The following is a 26,200-nucleotide window of genomic DNA, read 5'->3' on the forward strand; positions in this document are numbered from 1 at the left end:
ATTCTTTCAGTTCATTAGGGATGCTGGAATTGAATGTCAATAGATTTTATTACAGTGGAGCCTTCAAGTTTGATTTAGATCAGCAATACTTGATTCTTTAAAACCAGCAGAAACCTTTGAATCTTCAGTTCAAATCTTCACTCTGAATGTAATTTCCATTGGTTCTGTCCTGTAGTAAACATAAATACAATAGTATCTGTTGTAGGAATAGGATTCTGATTGCATCCTAGAGATTTAGGGAGAATTTCACTTGACAGTTCCTTAGGGTCCTGCCTTTCTCTCGGAAGGTTTACAGATTATACTGTTATTTGCTGTTTACTGTTCAACAGTTTTTCTACTTCTTCCCATGACAATATAGTCTATGTTTGAACAAACAAGTAATGTGGTCTATTAAAAGCAGACCAGCAGAACACAGAAATGATTGAGGCTCTTCTGTCTTCACTTGCAGTTTGTAAAGTTTTGTTTGGATTTTATTTGGTCCGCATTGCTGAACAGGCGGTCCCATAGTGTAATGGAGAGCACTCTGGACTCTGAATCCCAAGACCCTGAGTTCGAGTCTCAGTGCAGACTGTCCCCTGGCAGTTCAATGCCTCCCTGCCATCCCATCCTGTCAGATCTCGGATGCTCAGCAGGGTCAGCCCCGGTTAGTACCGGCTGCTGTGACAGTCCCGAGGACTTCCCTGTCACTGTCCAAGCACGCTCAGCCTTGGCAGATGGACCTTAGGACTTAAACGGTGGGGCCAGTTCTGCACACGCTGTGCCTCACCTAAAAAATCCACTGCGCAGGCTGGAAGGACACGAGGGGAGAGCCCTTCCCAAATCTTCGTTGGCGAAGTTTGGCCCCATACATACATACATACATTGCTGAACATTGTCACCATACTCACAATTTAAGCTTTCTGAAGAAAAGCTGTCCCAAAGATGAGGGTTCTTTGACTGCAGACCTCCCTAGGAAGTACATTGTTACTCTTCCACCATGTTGCTCCAGAGGGGAACATGTTAATTTCTACATCAGTGTCCTGATTATCCGTATCATATGTGGCAGAGTCTTGTTTCTGTTCCTGCATGTGCGGCTCTGAGTGACTGGATTTCTCATGATGAGTCTGTCAATGTCCACCACAAGGTACTCTGGGAGGTTATAGTGGACTTCCTTCTGTGGCTATAGCATCTAATCTGTGAAGGATGTCTCAAGTGAACTGAACTCATTCCTTTCAAACCTTTTTTTTTTTTCTAAGGGAAAAAAATAAGAGCAGGAGGACTTTTCTGAGTTTTTTCCCTCTGTGACTGTTTCACCCGTAATGAAACAGAAAGTTCTGTTTCAAAAGATGTGTTTAGAGTGCCAGGCCCGTATTACTCTCAGAACTTGGGATATTTGGCAGTGGGTGCAATACTTGTGGACCCATAAGAATACACTAATCCATTTTCTCTTGCCTCCAGTAGTGTGTTCCCAGGTTGTATAGAGGTTATCCATGGGGTCCAAATTTGTACCCAGTGTTCTGCCCAAGATTGCTAGTAGTTGCTTTGTTGGGGCTTCCTGGAGTGGATTCGGGGTAAGCTTACAGGGTAAGCTTACAGGCATCTTGGCAAACTTCATGATGCTCATCTCCTGTAATTGGCTGCAGGCTCAATGAGTAATACTGATGCCTTTTCTAGGAGGGCAGGCATATTAGCAGAGCTGAGGTTCACTTCAGCTGTGTGGGAAAAGGTGTGTCCTGCCTGACTCTGAAGCATGAGGTCACAGAGTCCAAGTGTGGTTTAACCATACCGTTACATCTCTCAGGCTGAAAGGCCAGCGTGTATTTTGTTGCCTTTCAGAGTTTGATGGTGCTCTTAGTTATACGGTTTGAAGTAGTCCTGTGAGGAGCAGGAAGTGCGAATCAACGATCTTTAAGTGTCCCTTCCAACTCGAGATACTCCATGATTCTCTGACTTTACAGCAAGACCTCACATTACCAATTTGATGCCAGTGTTGAGAACACTCTCCAGTGGTGCCAAAAAGCCTTTCTTGATGAAATAGTGAGGACCAGCCTGTGCTGTTAGCCTCAGTGGATGGTGGGAGAAGATGAATAACATACAGAACATTCCACAGACAGTTTTGTACCTGACATTGGACATAAGTCTGAGTAGTTTGTAACATGAATCTTCTGGAGAGTTTTGTGAGCATGCTGGGTTGTTCAGGAGTGCTGAATACTGGGTGAATGTGTGAATGTGTTGCTTATGCCCAAGTCTGGACCCTAATGTTCCCTCTGTGGAGTGAATTAGTAGAGTAGCTTCCAGTTTTGTCTTCTGAAAGGAGTCTGGCTTTTATGCAGCAGAACTGCTCTGTGAATCTACAGTCAGTAAAGAAGAGGGTTGTGCTTCAAAGCCTCGCTCTAGCTCTGAACCAAAAGGCTAATGTGGACAGGGGAATTTTAATAAAAAAGCCTTGACTCTGACTATTAATTTTAAGGTAAATAAACATGTTCATAAAAATACATGCAAGCTCTGACAGTTTCAAATATTATTACTAATGTTATTAGTAATAATATTTGAATGTTATTAGTAATAATCTGTGCCAGATTTTTAGCAGTGTGATACATCTGACTGATGTCTGAGTAATGGGTATTTGGCCACAGAAAGAGAAATATAACTTTTCTCATCCTCTCTCTTCTTGACACCTGCCATCTGGACTGCTCATCTTTACTCGTAGGTGAACCCTTATCTGCTTGGATGGGATACTGCAGTTTAGCAAATTACCATGCATCATCTGATATATAATACATGCCTGAGCCTGTCTGTAATGGATTCCATGTGCTCTCTTTGCCTCTGGAAATGCAGAAATTCTTGCATAATCTTTCTTTCACTGAGAAGTACAGTAAGTAATTTTCTTTGCATTTAGTGCATATAGTTGGAAATTATACCTGGTTAGGTACTGCAGTTTAGCTGATGTGACAGAGCATCTTTATGCTATGTTAGTATCCATGGTGGCGCAAGGAATCATTGTTAGATACTGTAACTTCATAGGTTTTATTGCCGATCACCTAATTTATTTTTGAGGGAGTGCTGTCACCATTTTGACAGGTTATGGTCAGTTACCTGCATTTTGGTTGCCTGCATCCTCTCAGAAATCTGTGATGCAATTTCTGGACTCTTTTCTTCAGTTTTCATGCTTTTGCTTCTTCACACGATCTGTTTTGGTGGGAGGCAGGAAGTAAGCTGCAAGCAGCTGGGAGAAGGGCAGGAAGAGGAGGGAGAGGAGGGTATATATGGGTTTTGTGAGAATGTTCCTCCAAGTTAGGTGACAGCTTAGATGACTACATGAATGGTGGGAGAAGGCAAAGAACCCATCTGACGGGTGTATAGTACCAGGTCTGTTTCCTAACCTGCTATTTATTTGATTCCAAAAGTCCAACTTCTTTTGACACAAATCCATGTGTTCATCACAAAAACTCCAAAATGTGCAAGATTTCCTCCCATGCTTTTCTGAGATTGTCTGACTTTACTGAACAAAGTAAGTCCAATAAGAAGATTTTTAAGGAATGATGGGAGCATTTTTTAGTTTTTTGGGTTGGTAGTTTCCTGATGAATAATCTTCAAGAGGAGACATTAATAGATGAAGGGACAAAGCAGTGTAATCGTGTTATTTGTTGCATTTTAAATCACATAATCCATGCAGGCATCTGCATGTCTGTGAATGCCTTATAATTCCATTCCATTAGTGGAACACCTACAAGATGTCTAGCTGGAAATGAAACCAAAATGTACTACAGAACTCTGAGGGCAAATTTTATATGTTAGGGTTTTAGAGTTACAATATTTTAGAATTCAAGATTTTTGAAAACACGGTGTGCTGTGTCTGTTTTGCTGTTGATTCATGATAAACATGGGCAAAATAACTACTGATAATGGTAACTGACTACAAATCAGATTATATAGTATGGAGTGAACGTTAATCCAACTTCTAAAGATTTAAACCATGTATTATGAATGCATACTTGCAAAGTGTTCAAAGGATTTAATAATTAACAGCACTTTTTATTGTAGCACCTGTTGTCCAAGCTCATTAATACCTTTCAGGTTGGGTTTCAATTTAGAATCGATTCTTTAGAAGCACAGTCTCTGAAGAAAGTAATTAATTTCTTTTAGTGTACCCTTTTCTTTTTACTAGGTAATCATTTGTGTATGTTTCACCCCATGTGAAAGCTGTATTACATATATAAATCACAATTATAACCTGCACACAACAACATTAATTGTAGTTTATTTACTGATTAATTAAACTTAAATTGTCAAGTATTCTGATGATTAAGGATATATTTAATTCTGTGATTAATGGTCTTATAAGTACTACTGCTTAACATCTCCCATTGACTTTAGGGTATTGTCTGCATTGCAGTCCAGTTAGTCATTACAGTATACTTGCAGTAACATAGGTTCAAGCTTCCAAACACCTTTTGAGGGTCAAGGATAATCAGCACAGCTTGTTCTTTTCTGCTGTGCCTTCTGGTCTCTGAGCTATTTGTTTCAAAGTAGTTGGTATATTTCTACAGGAACTAGTCTTATTTCTCGATTATAAAATCACTTTGGGAGTGCTCCCCTGAGGGAGCATTGTCTTCTTTTTATTGTTGGTCGTGGGAGAAATTGTTTGCTTTACTGAGCTCTTGTCTGCTTGGTGCATCTTAAGCAAGAGCATCAAGGAGTATATCATGCCTTTAGAGACAGCCTGCAAACAAAACAAGGCTTCGCATAATTGCTAAGACCTTCACCCTCCTCCTTACTTGAATAGAATTAGAATGTACACAGAAAAAGAGAATTAAATGTTACATAGGTTCCTATGTTTAGTGATGAGATTGTATTTAGATTCTTGGGGAGCAGTCTCAGTAAATTGAGAGGCTCTAAAATTATGCTTTGAGATAAGAGTAAGTCCTGAAATGGCAGCTCCTCTAGTCAGGAGAGGGTGGGAGGGTTTGAGGTTTTGTCGGTGTATGTTTTTAGTTTCTTCTAGGTTTTGATTTTTTTTTCATTAGGATTTTTTTTAGCAGGAGTAAAATCTGTTGATTTCAGTGTTCTGTTCTTGTTTTGTGTGTTTGGGGTGAAGAACTAATCAGTTTTTTTTATTTTTCCCTAGGTTAGTTCATGATTCTCAGACCATTTAGTAGCATTTAAAATACATTTTATGTTTTTTGAAGCATTGCCATTTTGGAACATTACAATATACAAAATGCTGCTACTGGCTTGAGTCTGGTGAGTGGTTTGTCTTCCCTGCTTCTGTCCCTGCAAAGCAAGCAATTTAGTACAGCACTGTTGCAAGCTACACACTGTCCACCTATCACTTTTTATATTTTGAATTATTTGCTCTGTATTTTGCCGCGAGTCAGTCATGGCAGCAGTGAACTGAAACAAATCTTGATTAAATAAAACAACAAACTCTGCAGACTTAAAATCCAGAGATGGAATTGAAAGGATTAAAAATAACTTCCAGTGGAGTAACACAACTGTCTATGCCACTGCACCATCTTTAAACATAAATTCCAATGCAGCTGGAATGAAAAAATGGGATAAGAGCCTGGCAGTAATTCCTAATCTTTTTTAGTAAGGACACAAAGGAGTTACATAGTATCACTTCACACAGAGATGAGATTTACCCTTTACCATTCTGACACTTTCGACTATAAATTAGGAGTTTAGGCAATAAGAAGCAGTAGATCCAACCTACCTTTTCAAATCTGCATTTAACTTTCATTTTTTTCGTAACCTGCTTTGTACATGCTTTGCTTGGAATTTGACTCAAGCAATGTACTTAAGTCACTGGCTAGGACAGAGTATTAAACTTCTTGTGCAGTAAAGGTCAGGCTCATATTCTTACGTGTTTTGTGTGTTGCATTCAGCTGCACACATGCAATTGCTAAACTGCGCTTTGAACTCCAGAGAAACTTTGAAATGCATATTGCATTTCGAATCAAAAGCCTGTGTCAGGCATCTTAAATAGCTCTTCTTCATTGACTTGGGTGCTTTGGGAATAGTTACTTTGAGAAAGATGCGCCAGGGCAAACCACATACCTAAATTTAAAACCCCCAGCAGTCTAAAAATGGCCAAAAGTCAGTAGGTGTGTGTGCTTTTTGTCCTGTACACAAGGCTCTGTTACTTCTCCCATCCCTTGTTCCTAAACCAGGAAAGCTTCTTGGCCTTCAAAAGAGAACTATTGAGAAATATTAAGACAACAACTGATTTAGAAAGAAAAAGCATAGAGTAAGATTTAATAAGCTGTAATGTCAGGAGCTCAATTTTCAATCTTTCTTGGCCGTAAGAAGTTTCTTTTAGTCTCAGATTGGCAGCCTCCACCAAAATGTTGTCCCATGTGCTTGAGTGCACTTGTGAGTGCCAAGTGGCTGTTGTGTAGGAGTGAGAGGTGGGGAGGGAAATGACATGTAGGAAATTCCCAGCCTGGTAGGCCTGAACACATTGTAGGCAGCCCAAGTCAATAAGGTGTTATGGGCTTCTGTGGGACCTGCTCAGGAACCTCCTTCACGTGGCTTTGATGAGGAAACAGCCGCTGTGACTGTGGCCTGGTGATAAAGCAAGTAATTCTAGGATGAGCCAGAAAGGGGAGAACTCAACCAACGGGGTACAGGTCAGTGTCAGTTTTCTGGAGAGAAACTGTTCCTGACACCTTGTAAAGTACAGTCGAAGAAAGGCGCTCCGTGCAGTCAGGCAGTGCAGGCAGACAGGAGAGCGCGGGGGATACAGCGCTGGCTGCGCGCTGGGGATGCTGCAGGGCAGCACTGCAGCCCAACGTGAAGGAGCTTCCTTAATACTCCTTTCTCTTTCTTGTTTTTGTAAAGTGCTATTTTTAAGTCATGTGAAGTAGAGAGTGTTTATATTAGGTACAATCCACCTTTTGACTGAAAGCGTTGTAATTTTGCAACAACAAAGGCAGGAATTTACGAAGTGAGGTTGTGTGGCAACAAAAGCTGTTTATTTCCATTGTTCTTTGGAGCAGACGGGTTATCTTGAGCTGCACATTTTCAGCAGTAAGCATTTATGTTGGTGAACAGACCTCCTTTCTTTGTTCATATATAGCAAGGGGAAATGGCAGGAATGAAAAGCTAATTTTGCTCTTCACTGAAGCAGGGAGGATCAGGGACAGTGCGGTGCTAAGCTGCTTGCCTGGTTCCTGTTTGGCAGCCCTGCGATGGGGAGAATGGTGTAAAACAGCTCTCAGGGCAGTGTTCAGCAGAGTTGTTCCTGAACAAATGAATTCAGTGTTTTAACCAGTTGTTTCCGGACTGATAAGGTGGTGGAATAATAGGCAAAAAATCTAAGTGCTTCCTAGTCTGATGTTGCAGGAGTGTTGTCTCTATTTTGACTGGAGCCTTTCATGTTGCCTGCAGGTGTTGCGTCAGCCATGAGCAAAGGCAGAGTTTGGAGGTGGGAGTAAAAGGTTAACGTTTACCAGGCAACCTACTTTTCAAATGTGAAATGATGGATAGAACTGGATGTGAAATAAGTTTCTGTATTTCTTTTGTAGTGGAATTACTAGTAAAACTGATCCAGATTTGTGAAGAGTCTTGACATCCCTAATAAAAGGTTTTTGCTGAATAAATGAGCTATGGGAAGTGTTTCTAGGTCCATTCCTGAGCACACTCTCACGCTCTGCAGCACACTTACTAGGACTTTCAGAAACATGTCATGCATAGGATCATTCTTTTAATTTAGTGTAAAAAGATAAAATGCTTAGATAATCAGATATTTGAGTCCATAATCTTCATTTATCAGTTTAAATAAAACAAAATACTAGTTTGTGTGCTGCAGTGGATAGTGTTTCACAACTTATGAACAGAACAGGGATTGTATTAGTATACTTGGAATAGCTGTCATGTTCATAGAATCACAGAATGGTTTAAGTTGGAAGGGACCTTAAAGATCATCTCATTCCAACTGCCCTGCCATGGTCAAGGACACCTTTCACTAAACCAGGCTGTTCAAAGCCCCATCCAGCCTGGCACTGAACACTTCTAGGGTTGCGGCACAACTTCTCTGTGCAACTGTTCCATTGGTTTACCACCCTTGCAGTACAGAGTTTTTTCCTAACATCTAATCTAAATCTACCATATTTGTATTTAAAGCCAGCGCCCTTGTCCTATCACTACATGCACTTGTCAATAGTCCCTCTCCAGCTCTCTTGTAGGTCCCTTCTAGATACTGAAAGGCTGCAATGAGGTCCATTATTTATATATGTGGGTATAGGTATATCCGTAATGTGGTGTCCTGTGATCAGGCCAGGTTGGATGAGGCTCTCAGCAACCTGGTCTAGTGGAAGATGTCCCTGCCTGTGTCAGAGGGTTGGAACTAGATGGTTTTTTAAGGTCCCTTCCAACCCAAAGCATTCCGTGATTCTGTGATCCTTGGAGCCTTCTCTTCTCCAGGCTGAGCAACCCCAACTCTCTCAGCCTGTCTTCATAAGAGAGGTCCTCCAGCCCGCTGATCATATTCATGGCCCTCCTCTGGACTTGCTACAACAGGTTTTGTGTCCTTGGGGTTCCAGAACTGGATACAGTACTTCAGGTGGGGTCTCAACAAAGTGGAGTAGAGAGGGAGAGTAGCCTCCCTTGGCCTACTAGCCATCCTCTTTTGGTGCAGCCCAGAATGTTAGCTTTCTGGGCTGCGAGTGTGTGTGGCTGGGTCTTACTGACTTTCTCATTCAGCAACACGCACAAGTCCTCATCAGGGCTGCTCTTATTCCATTTGCTGCATAGTCTATATTTGTTCTTTTGTATAGGAAGTAAAAGATACATCAGCAATGTCTCTTTGACCATGGTGTGACACTATTAACTGTAGTGCTTCTTTCCATTTACTAAAAATAGCATATTTCATGTCAGAAGAGACTGAAAGTTACCATCGTCAAAGTTGGTATCAGCTTGGCTATTGCTTTTAATAGAAGCATGATTAAACTGACAGTATTTTGATTTGTAATACTTTTCTTTGGAACGTGCTCACTTTAAAGTCAAGAATTGTAATTCAGTTGTATGTTCAACTGGCAGTTTCTTGATACATTGCCTGATTTATTTGTGGCAATGGCAATGACATTTTTGTCTGACATATGTTGTCTGGAGATACAGCAGGGTATTTTAGATGAATCCTAGAGTGTTTTGCTGCTGTTGTCATAAACAGTTCTGATTCAGTCATTTCCAGTTTGTAGTTTTTGCCTGTGAACTGGAGGAATGGCTTTGTGTTTAGAATCTATAAGCTTCTTTTTTTCTGTGAGTGTATAGTAATACTGAAGTACTTAAAGCCTGTTGGAAAGCCTGTAGCTAAGCTCCCCTGTTAAGAATTACAGAAATTATTTTGAGATCTTCTCAGGTATTCCATATGTTTTCTTTGCTAAAGCTCAGGTTACTGGTCTTGCTGGAAGTCAGATAGTTTTTTAGAAAAGACACTATTACACAGCATTTAAAAAAATAGTTTAGTCTCTCTTATCTGGCAGTAATATTTTTAGCAGAAAACCTCTGACTGATTTGGCTGGCTGCTCCACAGGTATGCATGTGCCAGTTCCTCATGGGGATTTTTAGAACTTAGCTTGTTTAAAAGTTGAGAACCTGAAGAGACCTACTTTGCTCTGCAGTAATGGGATCATAGATCCAGTAGGCATTTCAGATAGCTTTGCATAGATCTTCCTATACTTAGTGCTCCTTAAGAAAGAAAGGTTTGATTTTTTAAGTTATATTTCAATAAAAACAAAAAAGTTAATTTTTGGGGTATTTTCTGCCTAAAGGAGAAAGCTCAAAGCCACTAGAGAATACAGGAAACAAATTAGTAACAGTCCCCAGCCCTCTGTGTTTTTACAGGCAGGTCTTTGCTTCCACAGCTAGATTTAGTTATCTCAGGGACTTTCTTTGTGGCAGCATATTTCCCTGGGAAACTTTCCCACCATTGCTGAGATCTGGCTGGCTGCTCCCTGTTGTTCACTACTGTGTTGTAACATCGCTGCACTAACTGCAGGTTCCCAGGGCTAGGTCATGGTTCTCATACCCTACAGTCTTTCAGGTGTTCTCTCTTTTGAATAGCCTTGGTAGCTCTTCAAGAAATGGAGCAGTCTCCACCTTCTTCCAAGGGCACCAGCATGATTATTTTTTTCAGAAATAGTAACACAAACTGAGAACATGCAACTCTGTCACATCTGTTAATAGAGAGAAATGCTTGTTCTTTTTTCTAAACTTTGTCTTCATCAGGGTGCTTCTTGAGATAGATACAAGAGGCACTTAGAGTTAACTTGCCAAGCAAAACTGGAGTATTACAAAAAAACCCCAAAACTACAACCTAGATTTTAGTGTGAACTTCTCGAGCATTGGTTTGGAAATGTACCTGCTAACATTACTGGCATATTTTCTTCTATTCCATATAAACATTCTTGGGATGTTCAAAGCTGAGGCTGCCAAAGTTTGGAGAGGTTTACTTTAGAGTATACTTAATTCAAATGACAAGAACGGTCCATTTATTTTGTGACCTATTTATAGCCATTAAACAAACCGTGGCAAATGGATCTGCTTTACTTAATTCACTACATTTGGTGGAAGATTAACAGCATGGAAAATGGAAAATACATTCCTGAACATAGGTATGTTTGTGTCTGATACTCTGCAAATCTCTGGATACTACAGAACTGTAATTTTTAAAATAAAAGCACTTATTCTCCTAGACAGAGAATGGGAAATAAACTAACAATCTTAATAGTTAGGATGATTATTAGATAACTGCTTTTGCAGACTGGGTATTTGGAAGATGTGGTCATTTCTACTGTGAGCTATATATAGTCCCACTTGTAAATCTCCAAAAATGACGTAAACATGAAAAAATGTAATTTACGTTCCAGTTAATTTTAATGATAAGAACAACACATTTTGAGGGTTTTATGATTGTATTTTGTTTTCAAGGTGTTCTCAACACGTTAAAAGAGTTGATGTATTTTTCCATAACAGAATATTTTTATATTCCTTGTGTTACAAAGCTGCTAACTGAAATTCTCTCTTTGCTTCTCAGGTTGTTTTTGAAGTGGTTACTTCAGGTCACCCAGGGTATGTGGCTATTGATGAAGTGAAAGTTTTAGGACATCCATGTAGTAAGTACCTATCTTATTGTAAAGCCAGACCCCTAAAATGAATGTGCCATTGTGTTTCAGTAAATGTGGAGCAAAAGATAAGGAAAATATGAGAAAACAATGACACTGCTGTACATATAGGCTGAATATGTACAAAGTGTTGCTAACATAGCATCATTGCACCTTACTGGCTTCAATGACACCTCTCATATATGCACCTTGTGTACAGCACTTAGCACGAGCCCCAGACCCTAACTGGGCATTACAGCAATTCCTTTAGAGCAGAACCACCAAGTCATCATGATTCTGTGATTCTAAGGTTCGTGGATGAGTTTTCTAGCTCCATCAAATATTCAGTGCAGCCACAAGGTGAGAGATTAGTGAGAGCATATGAGTGTCGGAAGAGCTGAATATATACAATTATTTCTTCCAAGGCTTAGAAAGAAGAAAACTCAGCTGGCTGAGAGCTGAGGCTTTGCTAAGCAAGGCGACTTAGGGTACTTCCCAAGGTTCATGGCTCAGTCTCTACACTGTTTTACTTCCTCATGTTTCAGACACATTTCCTTATCCCATTATTAAGGATTTGGAATACTTAACTCTCCTAAATTCTCTTAAAAATTATGTCTAAACCAAACCTTGTAAATCAAGCTTTAGTATAGTAATCCAGATGTAATTGAACAGTCTTCTTAAATAACTTACAATTTCATATATATCCTATTGGTTAAATAAGGTGTATTAAGGTCGTACATGGAATAGTAGGTTGTAATCTTATTGACCAATTGACTGTGTGGAAGAAGACACCAACTTCTGTGTAATTCTTCCTCTTATACCATTATATGCTTGTATGCATTTACTGTGGCTTTTAGATAAGAGCTGTGATTACAAATAAAAAGTACTGTATCTGTTAGTACTGGAGAACCTCATAAAAATTGTTTTAGTGTTTGTGGCAAGAAGACACACACATTTCTCCAAATACAGAGACAGTTAAGCAGAATCGGCAGCTGTTGTTTCTGATTCACTTAGTTCTAATAAACACAGCAGGCTCTCACATTGTTAGACAATATATGTGCTTCTGCATTTTGAAGTTACATCTTTTATATCTTTGGTCCAGGTAGGATAGGTCTAAAGCAAGCAGCATTTTAGCAGCTTACTTTTTTTTTAATACAGATTTTGAGAGTTTTCATCTGTGCATTTGTACTAATCAGTTCTCAAAGCCTGCAAGTAGCTCTTGCTAATATGGAGACTGAGTTATAGCCCATAGCATGTAGAGTTCTGACGTGACAGTGTTGAAATACAAATGCTTTGAGGAAAAGTTCTTTGATGAAGTAATTAAAATGTTAGAAATTAAGACATCAAACCAGTTAAATTGTCTACAAGAAAATTGAAAAAGTGTGAAAATTGGAATACAACTACTCTGTGTCTAAAACTTGGCAAAGTTTATAATGCTGTTTGTTCTGTATATTGCCAGAAAAAGTACTTTTGGAATTATGAACTCTTTAAACAAAAAATTGAAAAGGGGAAAATCGTTGGATAGGCAATTGCCTGTGTAGTACAAAGACCAGGCAGAGGGGAAGTTGTAAGCACATAGAAATGAAAGGGATGAATTGTGGTGGGTGGGTGTCGTGTGTGTGCATTTACTTGTTTGTTTATTTGTTTGTTTGTTTTTAAAACCTAATGTCCTTCTCCCTGTAGGCCATACTTGGTAATTCAGAAAACTAGTTTTGCAAAGTTTAAGAAGACCAAGAAAAAGTAAAATTGAGTGGGGTAAAAGCAGAAGAAAAAAAAAATATAGTGACTGAGAAAGGGGGAATATACTGAAGAATTTTACTGGATAGTCTGACATTAATAGTTTGATAGGCAGAGAAGAGGATGACTTTGGCCTTAAGTCTGTCTGTCCTAGTTGAGAAGTGTAATATATTTTTTATAGTTAGATATTAATTTGGGCTATTTTATTCCATCTCCTCCTTCTTATGCTGCCTTACACTGGGTATTTAGCAACTTGTTCTTGGATTATAGTAGCTGGTTATTTTAAATTCCTTAAAATACACTTTGTGCCAGTAATAGGTCTTTTAAGAACATATCAACACTTTAAATGGTCATGATGCTCTGTTAGAAAATAGGTGTTTAGTTTGCCAGTCTAATGCTAGTACTAAGATTTTCATGTCAAAAAGCAATGTTCAGAGCCTGGCTTATCTGTTAGTGTAGACAGTGAAGAAGTCCATAGGATTTGAATGGTTGTGTAATACTGTATTTTAAAGGATACATTTCTGTATCAAATATCTATGTTTTTCTGTGTCATGCGGTTGACTCTTTCCAGTAAAACAAAAATACACACTTTCTTCCTTTAGAGAACGTAGTTGTTGTTTGAAGATCAATTTAATTCGATGGGATATTTGTAGCTATATCGCCTTAATTGTTACTGGAGTTGTTTTCCCTTTCTAAATGAAAAATAAGCATTTGTATGGAGAATGCACTGAGCTTTGTTTTTATCTACAGTGTTGTTTAAAAGCATTGCATTTAAAGAATACATCTGTAGTTGGTGAGAAGTGTTATGTTAGTATTTTAGCTGTTTGGTGTGCTACATTTCTACATCATCTAATCTATTCTATAGACACTGTACTTGGTTAAAAAGAAGAACCTGTTCCCTTCATAATATCCCTTAACTTACTGTTTAATCTAGTTAGTAGGGTAAGCATCTAACAGGTTTTCCTTCAAAACGTTATTAGTTCCAGTATGATCTTTATTAATAAAACGTTATTAGAAGAGGGATGCTGAGCTAAGATAATTTACACAGTAGGAACAATTAAACAGCACCCTTCTGTTCTGCTCTTTCCCAGCTACGGAAGTGAACCAACTTAGAATGTAATGTGTAGTCAGTGATTTGAACCTTTTAAAGCAGAACTATTTCATTTGCTTGCTGTATTTTTCATAGCCAGCACTTTCATCTTGCATAACTTCAATACTTTTATCTTTTCCAACAGCAAAAACTCCCCATTTCTTGCGTCTTCAGAGTGTAGAAGTCAATGCAGGACAGTTTGCTACTTTTCAATGCACTGCGAATGGTGGAACAGACTCAGGTGATAGACTCTGGTTACAGGTAATTTCTTTCTTTCCTAATACACTGGATGAGATCTGGAGAGAGGAGAGACTCTGAGAGGAATGCAAAACGTGAAAAATGATAGGGCTGTCCATTTCATCAATATTAGATTTTATAGTACCTTTGAACTGCTGCATAGTAGATATTCTGCTGTAGAAAATGATACTGAAAGATTTTGTTCTCTTGTTTCAGTGGAATGCCCTATTAAAAATAAAGATACTGTTTTTCTTACATGTGGTGATCATGAGTAAAGACTAAATCCCCAAGGAAGAGCACATGACTTTATTATAATGTCTGTGTTGGCTAACTGCAATATTACACATAAGGTTTTTTTGACTTACCTCCATCTGTGCTTAGTATTTTCAGCTCAACTTGCATTGTCTGGAGGAGACCAATATGACAGTCAAATCTGACCTTCTGTATTATAGCGCCAAAAAATCTTTTTTATATTCATGGAGCCCATTGCTTATTACTTAATCAGTAATGTAGCTTCTAGATAAGTGTCAGATCTGGTTTCAAGTCTTTCCCTAAGTCATTTTCTTTCAGTAAAGACAATCTGCCTTATCTGTATGTGTAATCTTTTATCAAAAACATGCCTTTTTGCTTGATCTCTTTAGTAATGGGCATGCAGGTTTAATTGCTGTCTTGCTGCCATCATTACAGAGTTGTTCCCTAGAGGAAACAATAGTCAAGCATTAAGAATATACCAGCCTCCAGATCCCAGTTGATTTCCATGCATAGAAAACAACATGGTAGAACTGAGGCACTGTCTGTGAGAAGAAAGGGAGATTAAAATAAATGAAACAGTGCTTAAGGAGATCAACCAGATAAAGTTGCAGTTAGTGGAGGAGGAATAAAAGAAATCGAAACAATGGTAACAGGTGGGACTTAAAGATGAAATTCCCTATTGTTGGTGTTTTAACAATTTCAGACTTTTACTATAGTTTTCCTATAACATTGCATGTGTATTTCATAAATTATTCATGTAAGTGTGATGGGTTAAACAGCTGAGTAGTTATATGAAATCTAGCACAGAAAAAAATAAGTAAGACTCCTATTTATCTGTATATGAGTGATGACTGTTATGTCTATTCAGAAAGAACCTGATCAAATACAGTAATGCAATGAAAATCTCCTTTGGTTTTATTTGGGTTTGCATGGGTATTTTCAGCCTCTATGATAATGTAAGGCTGATATTTCTGTAACACCTTTAAAGAAAATACTACACTTTTGAATTGGTTGAATTAGACTCCTGTCTTTCCTAAGCCACCAAAATCTTTTTAAAGAATTATTTTTCCAGTCATGGAATGGGTTTAGCATGTATAGGAAAATAATGGTTTCCTATTTCATTAATGATATCCTTTCTATAACCTTTGAACTTTTGCATAATTCTGTATTGTAAAATTGAAGGTAGAATTCAGTATAGGGAAATCTTCATTCCATTCAGTTTTCCTCCACTTTTCAGGACAGTATAATTTCAGCTTTATTTTTTTTAATGGAATGTAGGACACACATAAATTCTTTACAAGGCTGGAATGTAATTTCTTTATCGTAGAAATTAAATATCCTTCTAGGTTTTATGTAATATAAAACAAATTTCTGACAGCAGTAGTAATTCCAGAGTATCTTTGCTGAGCCTTGTTTATACATGATTATGAGGTTTTTTTTTCAATGTGAAGGATGAGAAAGTAGTGGCAGATTGACTTTTTGAGGAATTTTATCTTCCTGCAGAGCCACTCTTTATTTATCCTGCCTGTACAACTACAGGTCCCTCTGGTAATCAGTTCAAGGTTGTGCAAATTCCAGGTGTGCCTCTGCATAAGAACATTTTAGAAGTTGACAGGATCCCCTGGATAGCTTGGATTTATTTTTATACTTGTTTGCCAGTTTCCACAGATGTCTGCTGCAATTTACAGTAAGACTGAGCAAACAGCTCTGTGTGTGGGATGCTGCAAATCAAGGCTGTGAGATACAGTTGCCAAAAGGATTAGTTGTATTTTAGCATACTGGGTCAGTATGACCTATATTTTTTTTATATATATATATCTATATATATATATAGATATATATATATATATTTTTTTTTTTATATGGGTCCTATGCAACTCAGCATATTCAGTGATTCTGTGGTTATCAGGTAACAAATCTCCAGACCTTGCATTTCTCCATCAATCAGCTGACTATCTGGTTTCATGATGTGATGCTGAAGAATTTTGTATATTCCTGCATATGGTATGGCATCTCATGACACGGCCACAGGACCACGAATACAATGCAGCTAACTGTAATAGCTGTCAGAAAACGTGGTATCTTCTGCATCATATGACTGGTCAAATGGACATTCAAGTTCCTTTTGTTCCTGGAAGCACTAGCACCAGTGTTAAACTAAAAAATGTCTTGATGAAAGACATTCTTATATGCACTAGAGTCATAACAAAATGAAAACCATTCTCTGGAAACATTTACACTAGCACTTGGGTCACAGGGATTCAGATTTTACTGGTACCACAAATGAATTGTGCAGCCTCTCTGGAGTGTCTAGTTTGTTCACCAGTAATACTAAGCCATTTCTACTATAGTTTTGGTGGTTTGTTTCATTATGTTTATAAAACCTTAGGGGCCAATAATATTAAATAAATAAATAAATATAGTTGAGTGCTTTTATCAGGGGCTTCTCAGCATTTCTGCCATGTAAATCATATCAGGAGGCCTAATCTATCTGGATTTGGCAATTCCAGAATACTGTGACATAATTTGCTCCCAAACGATTTCCTGTACCTGTCATTTTTTTTCAGATTCATGTCATTAGTCTGAAGTACAGGTAAATTGCCAGAGTGAAATCATGAACACTGTAAATTCAGTGATATTTCTGCTTTTTCCCATGGTGGCATGATTTTACTCATTTATATAGTGCCTCTCCACTTCTATGCATCAGACTTCAAGTTTAGTAGGACACATTTTTCTGATGAGCAAATATTTTATTATTTACGGTCTGTTAGACTGTGAGTGATGTATGTTGCCTAAAACAAATGAATAGTGGTAAGTTGGTTGGTTATTTTGGTCTCCTTGTCTTTGCTGAGTAGTTGTTGGAAGCAGCAGAGATGTTCTTGGTTTATTAATACCAAGGCCTTGAAGCAGTCCTAAGTGAAATCCATAGATCATATTTTTTGCTCCTTTGTCTTTTTTTTTTTCCCCTTCTTTTTCAGGCTTATCCAACTCTTATTCCCTATGGAATATGAAGTCTATTAATTTATGGAGTATCATGGAAGTTTTTTAAATTGAAAGGGTGATGAGGAAATCATAATTCATATAATAGGTGCCCAAATTAGACCACTGAGGCATGAAATTTGTTTCATGATGCTGTGATCAATATTTACTCTTGTGGGAAGGGGAAGAAGGAAAGCTGTTTACCAATTGCATAGTGCAGTGCTTTACTAGGAAAACATTTTTCTTCACCCCACTAGACAGACGTGCACTCTGGTGCCTGAGCTGTGCTTTCAAGCTTGTCAGATAACCTGAAAACAAATTGTGAGTATTTTCAGTGATACCACTTCAGGTTAAAGTCAAATGAAAGAATACAACACAGCATCATACACATTTGTTTTTCTTGTTGTAACGAGACTCCAGTTAATAAGGTCATTGGTTAGACTGTATGTTTTTGAATTCACATCCCCATTATGTTCTAAACATAGAAATACCTTAAAAATTAATCTGAAAGTCTTTAATGAACAGATTTTTCCAAGCTGCTTACATTTTCTGTTTCACATCTGTGGACAACACAGGTTATTGCCAGAATGGGATGACACTTTTTGCTTCTACTGAATGCTTGAGCAAAACTGTCATTCCTGGGCTCTTTACCATGCTCCTGCTGTTGGAAAGAAATGAACAGGTGGAATACAGAACAGTTAATGGAAGAAAGGAAAGCAGCTGAGACAATGTCTTCTGAAAAGCCTGTGCTAATATTTAATTAACTGTGGAAACACAAATCTGTGTTATAGGAGAGAGAGGGTAAAATTCTTTTTTGGAAATTGCCTGCTTTTGGTGCAGCCTATGGGCTGAAAACAATTGGCTTATTTTTGCTTAGCTTCTCAGGTATCGCTCCATCTCTTTATTTTCCCATCCTCATCTGCTGCTTCTCCTGATTTGCAGTGGATTCATTCAGTTCCCTCTGTGTGCTCCTTGTTCTTAGAATGATCTAGAGTGTGACTTCAGGGAAATTGCTGTAACCTGATAGACATGTATTATGGAATTCCATTTCAGTATCTTTCACAACACAATTTTCTGATAATAATTTCTAAAGATTTGTTGTAGTGTCACTAAATATGTGGCATTTTTCAGGCATACCTTGAGTCAGTGGGGGTAGCCTTTCTTGAGAGAGGTTCCTCAAACAGTGGAAAGCTACAGTTGATGAGAAAGAGAGGTAACCATTTCACTGAAGTAATTAATCTTTTCTAGCTTCATTCCAGAATATGGTTGAAATGTAAATAATTATTTTAAAATGTAATTCTCAAACACATAACTTTTATTGCAGAAATAGAAAACTAAGAGTAAAAATTAGTTGAAGGAAAGCAAATAACAGTAGGATCTGAGGATATGTCTGACAGCTGTAGTGAGTGGCATCATCATATTTACCAATAGCAAGAGACTAATGGGTATTCTCTGATAGAATGGGAGAATGTGAAATCTATCATACCTGTGGTTTATGCATGCAGAGCACGTACTACTTTATTTGCAGCCAAGAAGCTAAGAACAGTCACTCTAATGGGCAATCTCTCCTCTACCCTGTGTAAATAGTTTATTCCCTCTTAATAAGGGATTTGGCTTTTCTTCTTGTCTTTCCTGAAAGCTGTCTTTCACCTTATTCAGTGTATCTTCTTTTGTATCTTCAATAATCTTTTGCTGAATGTGTGAAGAGTATCAAAGATTTTATTCGTCTATATACAAAACAACCTGTATGCATTATTTATTATTTTTTCAAAGGAAGAGATATAGTCCTGTGTCAGAGTGAGTTCTGGAAAGCAAATTGTTTTCCTCAGGAATACACACATACACAAATGAGAGGTATCAAAAACATCTTGTAAGAATGTAGAACCAGTGAAATGATTCCTGGCAGATGATGAAAATAAAATACATTTATTGGATATATAAAACAGTTTGTGTGTGTGCGTGTGCGCATGTACTTATTTAGGCAAATTGAATGAAATATCCCAGAAGGTGAACCAAAGTCCTGGAGTTTTGTAATAATTTTTTGTTGCACTGTAAAGTCTCTGAGACTTTCATATTATTACCAGTTTCATTGCCAAGTTTTAAAGCACTTGAGGAAAAAAAAGTGTTTCCACCTTTTTTTGAGTACTAAGATAATGAAACAGTACTTTACCTGTTAAGATTAAATCATATACATTTGTGTCACATGAAAGGGAGGAGGGAGACAGAAATGCAAAGATTTTTAGTCTTAACTGTATTAATAAGAAATTATTAGCAATAAGCGCTTCCAGACAATCAGATCCTTATGTTTCTTAGTAATTGTATTGTATATTAAATTTTAAGTAATCGTGAAACAATTAACTCATAAGTTACCTCCACAGATACTAGGTGACCCCCATAATATAAAAGCACATCATATTGCATAGCTCTAATTTGGATATTGTGTGGTTTGTGTGACTATAGTCATGAGGTGGAGTTGTGGGGTGATTGATGGCCCTGATAAACCTTGATGGGTTGAGGGAAATGCCTCAGCCTCCTGGAGGGGTGCTCCAGGAGAACAAAAGCTTTCAAAGGGATGAGATTAACAAAGGGTGGAGTGTTGTCAAGGATGACATGGCCCTCCTTTGCGATATCTTCTATGACTACTAGAGGAGCCACCTCCCCCCTAGGCATCTGTATCACCCCCTCAGCATTGACTTAGTCACACAAAACCACATGAAGAAAAAAAGGTATAAAAAGTGTGGAGTTTAAACTCAAGCAGAGAGGGGGGAAATGCCATGTCTCTGCAAGGGTAACTGCTGGCAGCCTGTCCTGCCTCCTCTTGGAACAATGTAGGGGTGAGAACCATGTGTGTTTTATACTCTATACTTTACTTTCTTAACTTTACTTTCTTACAAAGCTTATTCCTTTATACATTCCACCTTACATCTTATACTAACAGCTACTTTGATTCTTACTTAATAAGCACCTTCTTCACTAACTGTGTTTTACTACCATAATACTAATAACAGTAACTTACTTTACATTTTGCTACTTTATATTAGTTATTGCTTTCTTTTGCAATGTGAAGTTTCTTTTTCAACATGTGTGTTGATAAGAAGCAGGTCTGTTCTTTTGTGTTAAAGAGAGAGTGATGTGCAACTATTTTATTGTCCTATGTTATTGAAAGAGTGTCTAGATAAGTGTTTTAGGTGGCTGTGCTTCTGGTTAGTAGTTTTTGTTGCTAGTTTTTATCTATCGTGAAAATGGGATACATTGCTGTATTACTTAGGTTTGATATGCTTGTCCCTGTAAAATGTGTTTTGTGCTGTTTCTTTTGGGCTCTTTTATTATCAATTAAATACAATCTTGCAGCTGAATGTTATCACCGGCAAAGCGGAATCCACAATAACTGTCACATACTTGTATTAATAAATTTTATTTTGGGAGCTGTTGTGGAGAAAGTTCTTTTCTCGCTATTAAGTGTGTCTTCAAAGCAGAGGTTAGAAAACCTTCCAGCCTGTGTTCTATCCAGCAGTTCAGCAGACAGTGCTGGGTTCATAAGGCTGTAATTTTCTGGAGGCGCTTATTTAGCTGATGAGTTCTCCCTGGCTTAAACGTGGCTTCATATCAGAGGTCAGAAACCCTTCCAGCCTGTGTGCTGTCCATAGTCGATAGGCACTGTTGGGAAACATAAGGATCTGATTGTCTGGAAGTGCTTATTGCTAATAATTTCTTATTAATACAGTTAAGACTAGAAATCTTTGCATTTCTGTCTCCCTCCTCCCTTTCATGTGACAATGTGTAAGAACTTGGTAACCCAAACAGGTGGAACTATTAATGTAAACTGTACAATGGGATGGGATAGACCTAAAGAGGATGTTCTTTTCAATGTTAATATACTTGGAATTTGATCAATAGGTGTATTTGTGTACTGAAAGAGTTCACAAGATCATTTTTCCTCCTGCTCTTAAACAGCTCAGTCTTCTGAGACTGGTCAAAGCACCTTGAGCACAGAAAATTGTCTTGAGTCCATTACTTTGAGAAGTGTTTTAGTGATATCAGTCAACTAAAGATTTTGCTGAGATTACATGCATCCTGGATGTGCATCCTGATGTGATTTTTTTGTAGATAACCTAAGATGATATTACTGTTGGGAGGATAATTAATGCCCTGTAGGAAAGGACACTATCCATTACTCTATGGCTGAAAGTTAATTTTTTTTTAAATTCTGGTGACCATGTAATATTATTTCCAAATTTTGGTATTTGTGTTAATGTCTTTATGTGCCTGTCTCCTCTCCAGTATACATTTAGCGGCTTTCTTGAAGTATATATTCTATATTTTCTATTAATTGATATTAATCAGTTTTAGGGGTTTTTTCAGTAATTGCATAGTAATCTTACTATATGGCATAAAAACTTGTATGAAGAACAGAATGTAGGAGACTTGTGATGTGTATCATGTTTATGTTAGCCAGTGTCTCAGAAGCTGTGATATTTGATGAAAACTTTTCCTTCATTATCTGCCTTAAATATGAATAATCTGATGCCTATTTTATACTTTCTTTATGTGGACTTACTGATTTTATTCTTCTGTGTATATAGATTTGATTAATCTTTCTCTGATGCTGAGATTTCTGTTACAGAATCTTCAATTATTATTCATACTAGAGACTGGGAGCAATTAATTCATTGTGGACTGTTACAGATAAATTCCACTGAGCATAGGCAAGAAACAAAAAGTCATCTTGAAGTCAATCTATGTCTCTGTGAAGTGCTTTGACTTCACTGGTGTTTTGAAGCCGACCACCAGAAACATTTGAGCCTAGCTTTTTTTTATGAGTAAACTATGTGCAGCTGAATTTACAGAATGTGTTTGGAGTGCACTGGGAATGTACAATAAAGGTGAGACTTTCCTTCTTGGACACTATCCTTCCCCTTATAGATTAGCTTCAGTGACACTGATACATCAGGTGCTGTGTATCACTCTTATACTATGACCAGTGAAATGCACAGCTGAAAAAACTCAAATGCCTGATGGTGTGATAGCTACTCTGGGTCTGTATTCTAGCCTTACATGACTTGTACGAGATGGTGCCGCTGTGATAGTGGAGGCAAAAATAAGCCTTATATTGTCCTGCTCAGAAACACGGCACAAGCCTGGCCAGCAGAGCTGCTCTACAGGGTAAGCCTTCCCATCCACCCAGCCTGGCACAAAAGTCAGATGTTGGTAACCACAAAGAATTGTCAGGGAGTTTCATTATTAGTACTAAACTAATGCAGATAAGAGTACATGGAAGAATAAACATCACTCCTATCCTCATGTACCAGCTCCACCATTCCTAAATGGTGTGGAAGCTAGTGTTATCCCAAATAGTTGAGTTCTGGTGGAAATACCTGACAGAAGCAGCTGTGAAGTTTTATGTTATGACATTACTCAGAACCTATAAATGAGAAACTCTTCAGGTCCATGAGCACAACAGACCATGTTGGTAGTGATGCCAAAAGAGAAACTAAGAACTTTAGTGGTTGTGAGCAAATTGTCTTATTTAATTTCAAGGATTATTTTATTTCCAGAAAAATAATGCAGGAGGAAGAAAGTACTGTAGATAGAGAAGTGCTTATTCTGTAGTAGTGTCAGTCTTCCATCAGGTTGCGAGGAGTGATAATGGGTGATGTTCTCCAAAGGCCTTCACGACCTGTCTAGCAGAGATGGAGTCTACTCTGCTGAGATTATGTCTGAGACACTGAAATATGCATTTGGTTTTCAGCTAGTATACTGGCTGTTCTTGCTTTTGAATGCAGTATGGAGTCTAAAGACTCCTAGTAGAGGCATCCAAAATTTTGTCTAAGAAAAGCCTTTATATCACAAAAACGATACTCTTAATCTTCCATCTCTTTGGTAATCTTCTGTGACTAAAATATGTTTTGTGGGAAAAGTAAATCTGAAAAGTGAATGAGCTGTTGAGGTTCTGCTTTTAGAAATACATTGGAAACTCTATTAAATCCATTAGGACCTCAGTTATGGACAACAGTGCAAAACCTTTAGAGAGCTGGAGACAACTTGGCAAAGTTTGTGTGCAAGTAACCTGCAAACTTAGTAGATTTTGATCCTCCACCTTTGCTGAAGATGCTCTGGTGCAGGTTATATTGATGAAGTGTGTCAGAAGTGCCACATGAGAACAACAATATTATTTTTATATAGCAAGGATGACATAAAACTTGGCCTCTGGACAAAAAGCTTCTGGTAAAAGGTTGGTTTTGTCTCTTCCTCCTTTTTTCCCTGTTTTGGATCTGTGTATCAGGTATTCAGAAACTGCAAAATATTAATGAATTGACTCCATAAAAAGACTTGCAGAAAATTTGCTTACCCAAAGACATTTATGGACATACACAACTTAGAGGAGATATACATAAATTTATCCCTTTCCTCTGTCTTCATCTGTCCCCAAATATATTCTCATTTAATAACATGACCTGTAATAAAAACAGTATGATATGTTACAGGTTGGACTTGATGATCTCAGAGGTCTTTTCTAACCTTCTTGATTCTGTGATTCTGTGTTAGTCTTCCAGTTAGCCTGGAGTGTAGTACATGGTGATTAGCCAGACCCAAGGTGAAACTGCTGACCATACGTCACAGGTGGTTGGTTAAATTCAACATGCTTTTCAAGAACACAGTAAGCATATGTGTTTCTGGACCCCAAAGACCTCCTTGATGTGAAGCACTGTTCAGCAGCAGTATAATCACTTAAAGAGACATAAGAATTAGCCAACTGATAAAATAAATGCAACAAACTTGCTACACTAAGTCTTGAACCTTTGGGAGAAATAAACAATGACCTTTACCATGAATACTGTAGTGAAAATCTACAAACTTACTACTTGGAGGGATCGTGTTCACATTCGAGTTGAGCAGAGGCTTCTTTTATTTTTAAGAATAAGGGCTGTTGAAACTGTTTGGAGGCAAGTAAAATGAAAATAAAATTTAAATTAAATTCAAAGGAAAGGAAAGGAAAAAGAGAATTGGGAAAGGTGAGTGTTGGGGGTAGGAGCTGTTAAACTGTGACTTAATTACTGTGACTTGCTCAGTAATTAACACCAGAACACCTCCAGCCAAACTCTTCATTAGCTCCCCTGTTACATGAACCAACATGTGGTTATTACTGCTGTGGTTGTCTTTATTCACAAATTGCACTGTCATGGTGAGGGGTTTGCAACAGCTGGCTTTAACCATCAGCCTGCCTGTCTTCTTGCCATCATTCCTGCTATTTGGAAGAATGTTTTCAGGAGCCACAGCTGAGTGTTTAAGAGGGTGTGGTTTCTCATCATCAAATCTATGTATTCTTCTTTCTTGGCTGTTTCTTGCTTACCTGCCTTGTAGAACTCAGTATTGCTTTGGTTTTGGCTGCAATTCTTGTTGTTTTAAACTTTGGAATAGACTTCGGGTTGTCCCCAGAACATGCATGTTAGAGTTTCTTCATCCCAATGCTGCTTTTCTTCCCAAGATAACATTTTCCAGTGATGGGAATGTGGGACAGGAGCACACTGGTTTTAAGTTTTCTGTTATGCAGTTGCATAGAAAAGGCAAATACCTGCATTACTATACTTTGAGTTGTGTTTAGGGATGAAAATTTTACTGATGAACTCTACTTTCTCATTTTCTCGTACTCACTCTAATCCTTCCCAGCCCCCCCATAAGGCTGGAACACCAAGCCAGAGTATTTAAAATCCTGTATATGTTCTCTTCAGTTTTTAGCAAGGTGTTCACCCTAATTCTCGGAATTTCAAATACAAATAAAAGGATGATTAGAAGTACTAAGTGTTGCATACTTCAAAGACTTAAGATACAGTATTAGATTAAGTGACTTTATAAGTAGGGCTATAAGTTCAACAAAATGCTTAGCAGATGCGTGGATCATTGCCATAATTTCTATCCAAAGAATTAAACTCCCCGTTAGGGAAAGATTTCCTAATGCTCTGTTTTCTCCAGATGTTTCTGAGGATGTAGTTTTCTCCAAGTCATTTTGTATTCTATTATGTGCTATTTAAGATGAATGGAAAAAAGATGTTGAATTTTATGTATTTTGTGAGCACCAACAAACTGCTAGAGAATATTAACTCTTCTCAGCTGCTCTGGAATTTAATGTAAAAATAAAAAATAGATTGAACAGTAATTTGGTGTTTTGCTTGTTGTAGGTTTTTTCCTTTTAAAATCTCTATGCAGTGATAACAGATTTGCTCCTGTCAGAATGATGCAAAACAATTTCGCTATATAAGTACAGACTAATTGTTTTGGGTGAATTACACTGAGTTTAATTACTCCAGAAAATGCATTGTCTTTGTTTACTTTCTCTATGTTTAACTGTATCTTCAAATAGATGTCAGGGCTTAATATTTGATAATGTGACTACTCGATGTGTAACTTTAGCAGTATTTTACAGTGTTACCTGACAGCCCCAGCCAGTATTTAGGGTTAGTCATAATAAACAGGGATTTCCAGAGAGCTGTGTGATTTGAAGTAAAGGCTCAGTTATCAAACATTAAAATACTGAAAGCTGAAATCTTTCTTGAAAGGTAAAATAATAACTGTTTGCTTGAATGCCCATTAGTTACACATGCAGAGTGCAATTCTGGCTCATAGCAGAATAATTCCAAATAGGACAATAATAATCTTTTTCCAGCATGGCCTCATTATTTGAATGAAATATACTTGTTAACTTACACAGAAGGAATAAATACAGGATAATCACAGGATCTGTGATGGCTCTAATCTAGACTGACAAACGGTTGTCTTGGTATGAAAGCAATTCTAGAAATTCAGAGGTAGAGCCAACTGTCTT

At 37.8% G+C, this 26,200-nt stretch overlaps 1 protein-coding gene across 13 annotated transcripts in view; it reads left to right on the forward strand.

Annotated features, from left to right (window-relative positions):
- PTPRM (protein tyrosine phosphatase receptor type M) overlaps positions 1-26,200 on the forward strand; it is a 467,851-nt gene that overhangs the window by 142,221 nt on the left and 299,430 nt on the right. For all 13 annotated transcript variants that reach the window (XM_071554784.1, XM_071554787.1, XM_071554785.1 and 10 more), the window contains exons 4-5: positions 11,018-11,096; positions 14,057-14,172. In XM_071554784.1, coding sequence (XP_071410885.1) covers positions 11,018-11,096; positions 14,057-14,172 — 195 coding nt within the window. The remainder of the gene's footprint in view (positions 1-11,017; positions 11,097-14,056; positions 14,173-26,200) is intronic.

The sequence above is a fragment of the Pithys albifrons genome, chromosome 4, assembly GCF_047495875.1.
Source record: "Pithys albifrons albifrons isolate INPA30051 chromosome 4, PitAlb_v1, whole genome shotgun sequence".
Lineage (NCBI taxonomy): Eukaryota > Metazoa > Chordata > Aves > Passeriformes > Thamnophilidae > Pithys > Pithys albifrons.